The sequence below is a fragment of the Rhodamnia argentea genome, chromosome 5 (assembly GCF_020921035.1).
Source record: "Rhodamnia argentea isolate NSW1041297 chromosome 5, ASM2092103v1, whole genome shotgun sequence".
NCBI lineage: Eukaryota > Viridiplantae > Streptophyta > Magnoliopsida > Myrtales > Myrtaceae > Rhodamnia > Rhodamnia argentea.
This window is the reverse complement of record NC_063154.1, coordinates 22,510,479-22,520,072: the sequence shown is the minus strand read 5'-3', so window position 1 is coordinate 22,520,072 and position 9,594 is coordinate 22,510,479. Positions and strand designations below refer to the sequence as shown.

The 9,594-nt window shown below is 42.2% G+C and overlaps 1 protein-coding gene across 1 annotated transcript; it reads right to left on the bottom strand.

Annotated features, from left to right (window-relative positions):
- Positions 1-427: 427 nt before the first annotated feature.
- LOC115728856 (leucine-rich repeat receptor-like serine/threonine-protein kinase BAM3) lies at positions 428-4,857 on the bottom strand. The gene is made up of 2 exons (XM_030659264.2): positions 1,995-4,857; positions 428-991 (listed from the first exon to the last, which is right to left on the bottom strand). The coding sequence occupies exons 1-2, from the start codon at positions 4,567-4,569 to the stop codon at positions 594-596; spliced, it is 2,973 nt and encodes a 990-aa protein (XP_030515124.2). The 5' UTR covers positions 4,570-4,857; the 3' UTR covers positions 428-593.
- Positions 4,858-9,594: the final 4,737 nt, after the last annotated feature.

The following is a 9,594-nucleotide window of genomic DNA, read 5'->3' as shown; positions in this document are numbered from 1 at the left end:
GGCATATATGTCCTTTACATTGATATACGATTTCTACTAAATGTAAGATAGGATAAGATATGAGAATAACCGACTTTAAATCCGCAGTTCACTAAACAGTAGATAGGATATGGCCAAATCCCTAGATTTCTTATCCAATCTTATCAAATCCTATCCCGATCAGAAATCCCGACGACCAAACGCAACCTAAGTTCTTTGTGAGTGGATAAGAAGTTAGATATTATAGGGAAAAATTTTCAGATATAATCCATGAATTTTTAACTTTGTGTTAGTTGAGCCCTCGCACTTTTGATTTTTACAGTAGGTGTCGTATGCTTTAGAAACTCGCTCTCAATTGAGCCTTTCTACTTTTTATTTTTCTCCATAACCATCATGTACTTTAGGAATCTGTCTCAATTGAGTCCTGATTGACTAGATCACTAATTAATAAGATGGAATGTAGGTCATGTCGACTATGGTTCTGATAAATCTGTTCGAAAAATTAAGGAAACATAAACTCGATTTTGTCACTCAAAAACGTTGAGAGCTCACACACTTTGTTATATAAAATCCCACATTTCATACTACAAATTAGATTTAACGGATCTTTCTTTTTAGCTCGTCAAGTTCTTGGCAAAGGCCGAAGAAGAAGTGGTCGAAGAGGAGGATGAGGAGGAGGAGTGATCTTGCGGCGTGTGACGAGGGAACTCCGCGAGCATTTGAACCACCTCCCTCATCGTGGGACGCTCGGTGCTGTTCTCCTGGACGCACAGCATGGCGACGAAGAACACGTGCGCGGCCTCCTCCCTCGGCACGAGGCTCAGCCGTGGGTCCACCACGCGGGTCGCCTCCTCTCTCCGCCAGTTGGCCGTGGCGATCTTCGTCCACTGGACGATGTCCACCCCGTCCCCGAAGTCGCCCACGGGCCGCCGGCCCGTCAGGAGCTCCAGGAGCACGACCCCGAAGCTGTACACGTCGCTCTTCTCGTCCACCCGCAAGGTGTAGGCGTACTCTGCAATAGGAACGGATTTTTTCGTCATTATGGAATTCGCTCAAATTAGTGACCTGGAAGCATTGGGGACGATTTTCGAAGCTTTTCAACGCCGTGAATGATGATAATCATGTCAAAATAGGCACGTTGTCAAAGTTTCCACTCCATTCGAGTGGGCCTAAAGATGGAAAACGGCCATCGTGGATTAGCTTTTTGCTGGTTTTTTGGAGTGAATCAACATGAATTGGCAAGCATTGATGTTTCTTTGATCTTTTGTAATGAACGGCATGATTATAGGTCAAGAAATGACACCACGCAGAGCAATAAAGCAAAAGCATAAATGTTCTAAATATTAAAATTTTCAAAATGTGTAATCAAGTCCAAAAACTTTCACTAAAATACAATTGAGTTCTAAAATTTTCAAAAAGTAAAATTAAATCTTTTTGTTGATGGCACTTTTTGAAAGTTTTATGATTCAATTACATTTTCTGACAATAAGTTTTAAGACTTGATTATACTTTAATATCATTTTCACGATAAATTTTAAGACTTATGAGGTATTTATCCCTAAAGCAAAAAGGGGGTCAATTAATTCAACACAAAAGCCAAAAAAAAAAAAAGCAAAAAGAGCCAAATTCATAAATTTTAATTTTTACCACAAAACACGAAAATTAAGAAAAGGGCGAAAAAGAGACAGCGCATGAGCCTATCAGGTACCTAGGTTGACCCACCTAGATTCCAATTCATAAGAATTTGACTGGACCATGGAACCCACCCTAAGTGGCCTGTACAATTGACTAAAGATTTTTGAGGGAACTGTGTTCTCGTGTGACATTTTCAATTTCCTTTCTTCTTGGGGTCAAACATACAAAAAAAAATTTGCATAGATTTCAATGACTTAAGAATTGAACTATGCAAGACCGTTGGGATCAGAGAAATGTTCTGATGGCCTCAATGAGTAATTGTGAATAAGCTTAGTCAATTGCCAATCAGTAAGTGATGAAGGGATTTAAGTACGACATACCGGGGGCAATGTAGCCATAGGACCCCGCGATTGCCGACATGCACTCCGACCCTCCGCCGTCCGCCAAGAACTTGGCCAGCCCGAAGTCGGCGACATGCGCCTCGTAGCTCGAGTTCAGCAGAATGTTGTTCGACTTCACGTCTCGGTGAAGGATCGGCGGGCTGCAGTCGTGGTGCAGGTAGCACATGCCTTTGGCGGCTTCGACCGCGATCGTGTACCTTGAGTTCCATCCGAGGAACGCGCCTTTCTTCCCGTGCAGCATCTCGCCTAGGCTCCCGTTCTTCATGTACTCGTAGATGAGGAGATTGGTTTCTTTGTTTGAGCAGAATGCCAGGAGCCTCACGATGTTCCTATGCCGGATGTTGCCGAGCGTTTGGATTTCCGCTCGGAAGCCACGGTCGTGGCTAGTCGTGCCGAATCCTAGGAGTTTCTTGACGGCGATCTCGGTGCCATCTGGCATTTTCCCGTGGTAGACGATCCCAGCACCACCTCTCCCTATCTCATTGCCATCTTTGACGCATTCCAGGACATCTTGGACCGAGAACTCGAGCTTTTGAAACGTCGTCATCTTCCATGAGCCAGCTCCGGCCTTTCTTTTAAATGACCTGGCTTTGATTATGGCCACCGTGGTGAAAGCTAGGGAACATATTAATAGGCCGACCGCGAACATTAACTTGAAATTGAAACGACTTCTGGAGGATGTGCTTGTGAATGTCGAGAGATTGCATCTGATGTCTATGATGGAACCACAAAGCCCTGGATTGCCCACGAAGGAAGAGGCGTTGAACAACGCAAATTGCCCAGATTCGGGTATTTTACCCGAGAAATAGTTGAAAGAGAAGTCTGCGATCGTGAGGCTCTGCATTGTACCAATCTTTTCGGGTATGCTCTGGTTTAAGTGGTTCCTAGAGATGTTCAAGTAACTGAGGATATGAATTTTGGAGATGGTGAGTGGGATTGGACCGGAGAGGTTGTTCTGGCTGATGTCTAGGTAAGTGAGATGGTAACAGTTCCCGATATCCAGTGGAATCTCGCCTGACAAGAAATTCTGCCTCAGGTCGAGCTTCACCACCTGCCTCAAGTCCCCTGTAAAAGCCGGGAGCAAACCTGAAAATTGATTCCCACTGATGAGTAGTATTTGGAGGTTAGAAAAGTTCAAGAGCGAAGACGGTAGAGGACCCGAAAGGAGATTGTTTGATAAGTTGAGCTCGTTTAACATTGCAGGCTTCGACGACCGGTTGCCATTCTCTGGCATAACTCCTGACAGGTAGTTGTTCTGCAATTCCATGAGTTTGAGCTGAGGCAAGTAAATGAAGCCGTTCGGAATGCTTCCATTTAGGTAGTTCTGCCCCAACCTCACCTTAACTAGGCTATCGCATGAGCCTAGAGCTTCTGGGATCAGCCCAAAGAGGAAATTGTTGAACAGGATCAAGATCCTGAGCCGGTTTAGTGAGCACAAATCTCGAGGGATTGTTCCAGTGAGCTTGTTGGTGGACAAATCGAGATCCTGAAGCTTCCCATTCCTGCCAAGATCCTCAGGAATCACACCAGTGAAGTTGTTGGTCCATAGGGCTAGAGTTTCCAGGCTCGGGAGGTCTGCAAAGAACTCAGGAATCGACCCGTGTAGATTGTTTAAGAAGAGGTTGACAAGTTTCAGCTTCCGGAGACTTGCGACCTCTGATGGGATCTCTCCGGTGAGCGAATTGACAGAGAGATCAAGATTCACCAAGCTTGTCAGGTTGCCAACTTGCTTTGGGATCGGACCCGAGAGAAGATTAAATTGTAGGTACAATGTGTGTAGCTTCTTTAAATTCCCCAACTCGGCCGGTATCACGCCGTCCAATCCACATTGGGAAAGATCCATGTGAACAAGATTTTTCAGATTGCCAAATTCTCTAGGAATGCCACCCTGAAAGACATTGTAGTAGCCCAAGTAAATCTCTCTGAGCTCTGTCAAATTTCCCAACATGCTCGGTATTTTCCCGGTCAGCCCATTTCCCGAGAGCGACAAATACTGCAGAGCTGCTAATTCCCCATAGCTTTCTGGGATTTTCCCCTCAAAGTAGTTGCCTCCCAGGCTCAAGTACCTGATCTTCTTCAATTCAGGAACACCTGTTGGCAATAAACCCGTGAAGTTGTTATCATACGCATCGAACACTTCCAAATTCGTGATACTAGAGTAGTTCCAGTCCAAGCTCCCACTGAACAAGTTGTTCGAGATGTTCAGGAACTTCAAACTAGTCAAGTTCGCGATGTCGATCGTGCCACTGAAATTGTTCCCAGCAAGCGAGAGCTTGACAAGGCCATTGAGCCTTGAAACAAGTGGAGAGACGGAGCCGCCCAGATTCAAAGCCGTCAGCTCGAGCGAAGCCACGCGTCCCCTCGAGCATCTAATCCCGGACCATAAGCAAACCGAGCTCGAGTTTGAAGAACTCCAAGTGCTTAAAGCCGATTCAGGGGACTCGAATCCTTGCTTCAGCGAGAGTAGGACATCGACATCGCTAACGGAAGAAGATGAACCGGGGATTATAGTGCACAGAAGTACAAATCCCAGAACAATGAATTGGACCCTCATTGGTTCTCAAAGAAAATGTTGCTTTGAACATACATAGATCACAAGTGCTTAGACAAAGTGATTGTATGCTGCTGGGTTTGGAAGAGAAGGATATGGGAATGACATGATACTAAGTAGCTTCAGATGGGTGAGTGATCAAAGCATAAAAAATCTGACCTTTATTGGATCAAGTGGCTCTCTCTCTCTCCATCTCTCGAGCTTCTTTAGACAAAGGTTGAAGGAAGCAAATGCAGCAGAAATGAAAAGAACACTACCAAGTGGAGCTGCTTGCTAAATTGGAGGCGAAACGAGAGAAAAATTGATTGGGCATGAAAAAGGAAAAGGCAGGTTGGACATCATGAATTTAAAGTAGAGAGAGAGAGAGAGAGAGAGAGAGTGGGAGAGATTACAGCATTGCCATTTTAGCTTTTGCTAAAGCTAAAGGGGGGGTATCTTTATTCCTTTGAATTGGATGAGGGACAATGGATTTGGCGACTTTGATGCACCTGACACTTTTGTGTCCCAACGACCCTTTAAAGCATTCAATCCCATGCCAATAACACTGGGGACTCCCAGTCCCGGAGCAACAAGATGCTTTCACTGATGGCAACCAACACTAGAAAATGCCATCCTTTTTTTTTTTTTAAACTTTATTTTCAGTGATTCAAACAAGGGAGTTGATTTTGGAACATAAATAGAAAAATGATGAAGTGTAATTTTTTAAAGAGGATTTGTCCAAGCTTAAGCCTAGGTTCAATTAATAAATCAAATCTCATTGGAAGGCAATGAACTAAGGGATCAAATTTGAGGACCCAGTTGCAAGAACTGTGCAAGTTAAGTACTTATGCAGTTTTATCCCTACCTATTTGCTTGTATGAGGATTACAACAACATTAATGGTTGGAAAAAGCACTCAGTCAACAGATAACTTACTTTTACTCAAGAAAATGATTTTATTTATGAATCAATATAACTATAGATCAGACATATACTAAATTTGATACAAAGTTGATGAGAAAAAAAAAAAAAGAGAGAAAAAGGGAGATGTTTTGACCATTTGCCTACTATTGAGATTAATGGCACTCTCTCTTGTGTGCTAAGAGAAAACATTTCATGAAAATGTCTGCAGCTTTAACTTGGTGATTTGAAGAAAATCGAACGACAACTTGATCAATAGCCATGGAAAAAAAATGCTGGACTTTACCCCATCGATGTGTCGTTTGCATACCCAAAAAAAATCATTTCACCTTCACCAAAATAAAACCCCGAACACGTGTCACATTATAAACACTACTTGTCAGAAAATCAACATATAAATGACAAACTATTATGGTTATTAATATCGTTAGTCCAATCTTTTTTTTTCCAAATTCGGGTCACATAGAAATGAAGCAAACAGCGTGCATGGAGAACCATGATTTTACATGTTGTAGAATTGGGACATCCATCATCATTCATGATTCAGCACCATCCATCAAGCATGCTTGCTTCTCAAGCGGCCGGCGGGGTCAACTTGACTTTTCATTTTTTTTTGTCGGGTTTGATATCCCACTAAGTAAAGTCCCACCACCTCCGAATCGAAAGCGGGTCATTCACATTGGGACAAGGAAATGCTTCCCTTGTGTTCTGATCTCAAGTAATCCAGCGCAGTACAAATTAAACGACAGGTCTCACCTTAAGCTGTACTTTGTTTTCGAGCTCAAATTTTGAGAGATAAAGCGAGTTCTTTTCGTAGTGGCTAGACTGGAACTGACGATACCGAAGAGCTGTCGTGCTCGCTCAGCAAGTTGCCCACAACGCAACCAAACCGGGACCGCTTCACTTGCTCGTGTTTGCTGCGGATTGTGACGGGCGGAATCAGGTCGGGTTGTGCGCGAATCGGGTCGGGTAGCGTTGGATGAAGGCGTCGGGCGAAATTTGAGGATGAACGACTTGGCTCGAAGGAAATGGTGAGACGGATTGAATCTAGGGAGAATTTTGCGAGAAATTCGGACGAGTTCAAACTAGGGTTCATCCGATTGAGCAAAAATGATTTGGGCGAGAAGCCGAGCGAAATCCCTTGGATGTGCAAAGTCTCGAGAAGTTTGAAGAAACACGTCTCGAGAAGTTTGAAGAAGGGTGTTTTTCTTTTTAATTTTACAATTTTAATGCTCCGGTGGCCATGGGTAGCACTAACTAGGATTCCATGTCAGATTTTTCCGATTAGTAATAGTCGGATGTACTGAATTAACACAATTGTTAAAAGTTTAGTACTAAACTAGCTAAAAATATGGTTTATGACTGAGTTAACATAATTATAAAAGATTTAGAACCGTTTTTCGTAATTTTTTCTAAATTGGCTGCCGTACAATATATTTAGCATCTTTCGGATAATTTTTTTTTCATAATTTTTCCTAAAAATATCGCAAAATAAAATGTCCTTCTTACCTACCTTGCCCCACCCCGCCCACCCCCCCAACCACACAAAAAAAACCAAATTCTGGAATGACTTGAGATCGTTTGCGTCACACCACAGTGGTTTAACTAGCAATTAGGAGATGATCATTACATCAGTACGTGAGAATCTCACTTATGCTTCATTGTATTAGGGAAGGACACTGAAAAAGAAGGGTTTTGCTTCACAGAACGGGACAAGACAATGCCTCTACCTTTTTTAATGCCTATATCTTTATCGTGGAAGCAAATAATTTTAGCTTTAGTAAAAGAAGGAAGTGGTCTCAAAGGTAGTGCTGGGAAAAGAAAAAGCAGAGTACACATTGCATCTTTGCTTTTGATCGTCCGCTTCCATTCCAATCCTGAGAAAAGCTCAAGGGAAGCAACTCCATGCATGAGCCCTGTCTGGAAAACAGCGCTTGGCATTGAAGCTCTATATGAGATTTATTTTTCTCAAAAACAGCACGTTATTTGCACGTATTCTCATGGCAATTCTGTGCTTTAATACTGTCCGATAATCCCACGGGCTATCTATATGCATTCCTTATTTTAACGTGTCGGTACCTGCACGCTCTGTCTCCTTAATTGGAGGATAGATTTTCTTCCCTCACTTCAGATAATATCCTCACATTTAACATCCCAGAGTTCAGACAAAGCCATTTTAAAGACTTGATAAGGTCCGAGATCTTATGTTTAGATGGACAGCTGCTATATTTTTCTTGGCGCATGAGCTGGCAATGCCTCCCTTAGTTTATTTTAACAATCGGGACGTGCCCCTGCAATGCCTAACTCAGCCCAGAGAGATTACCAAACGCTCTCCGTCTTCATTGTCAAGAAGGTTGCTTTCAATACTTACCTAGGTCTAAGCCTTTTAAAGTCATGCTCAGGACCCTTGAAGCTCTATACGAGATTTATATTTCTCAAAAACAGTTATTTGCGCATATTCATGGCAATCCTGCACTTCAATATTATTACTTGGAGTAAGCCTTATAACTTATTTTCAATAATCAGCGGCTTGATCGAACTAGTTCTCCTTATTGAATGGCCTATTCTCCCCAATCAAACCTTGCAATTTAGACAAAAATGGAATTGCGATGCTTGGATCATTGGCTGAGGCGGGCGGCATTTAAATAGGTAAATTACGTCACTACCATTTTCAACGTCATTTAGTGAAAAATAATCTTTTTATTGCTTATCCTAGCAAAATCACCCATCAGAGCCATTGTTAACCATTGGTATCCAACTTGTAATTCGAGCTGCAGAACAATCGATGTTTGTTCACTAATCTTTCTTCCGTTGGCAAAAGTGAAAACTATCTTGTCTCAATTCACATTGGTATATAAATTAAACTAATCAAATTTCAAGTAGATGTGATGGGCCCCATCAAAAGTCACTTATATTTCGTGATCTTTTCATTTGCTGTGATTGACTCGTTCCACCATATCGGTTATGAAATAAGGCTATAGAAGTTAATTTCGCGCTCACCTGAAGATCATAGAAACTCTTGCCTCTTGTGTAGACATGCATGTTTTAGGAAAAATTGCAAATAAAAGCTTCAAGTGTTTTTATTTTCTCATATAAGGCCTTGACGTGGTCCTTGTTAGGCCCTTCTTTTAAATAAGGGCTTGAAGTGGCCATGACTATTTCAATTAAGGGTCCGACTTTGCTCGCCAACAAGAAATTCAAGCCGTTCAAGGACATTTTCGTCAAAATACAATTTTAAATTAATTTTAAATTAAATTAAATTAAATCAAATATCAAAAACTAAAACTTAAAAAAAAAAAAAAAGAAACACACGCAACAAAAAAAGGGAACACACGCAACCAAAAAAGAAAACACACGCCTGTGGTTGCAGTCCCACCGCTAATGAGGCGGTGGCAATGGCCGGAGGTTTTGCCGGTCCCATAGCACTTTGTCGCGGCCGCGGAAGATTGGTCGTGCGAAGATTTCGGCCTCCACACACAGTACGATCCTGGAGCTAGGCTGTCGAGCTCATTCGATGGAAGAAGAAGATGACAACGACGTCCACTCCCTGTCCTCGCTCAGGATCGTCTTCAACGGCAGCCAGAGATTCGTCGTCTTTGTCCTTCTCTGCTCAAGACTCCGTTCAGAAGAAAATCTCGGTTGAAGACCGGGTACACATGCCTAATTTTGCCGTCGTAGAAGATCTTGTTGGGTGGAAATCGGAGACAATTTCTGCTGATGACCATCGCCTTTGGTCGGTAGGGTCGCCGGCCCTTGCCGAGGCACTAGGTGACCTTGTCGGCCATCGCCACCACCCCACCAGGAGTGGGATTGCTGCCACAGCCCTTGCGCCTGTGTGTTTTTGTTTTTTTAATTTTTTTAAATTAAAAAAAAATAAAAAGGAAATACCAAAGAAAAAAATGAAAAAATAAATGACTAAAATGCCCCTAATCAACCAGCAATTGAAAACCCTTTTTAAAAACTAATATGACGACTTTATGTCCTTATTTAAAATAATATCTACTTCAATGTTCACTTGAGGTCCTTATTTAGAAAATGACGACACCTCAAATTTTTATTTAAAATAAGATCCATCTCATATCTTTGTTTGAAAAAATGACGGCATTTTAAGTTTTTATTTGAAAATTTT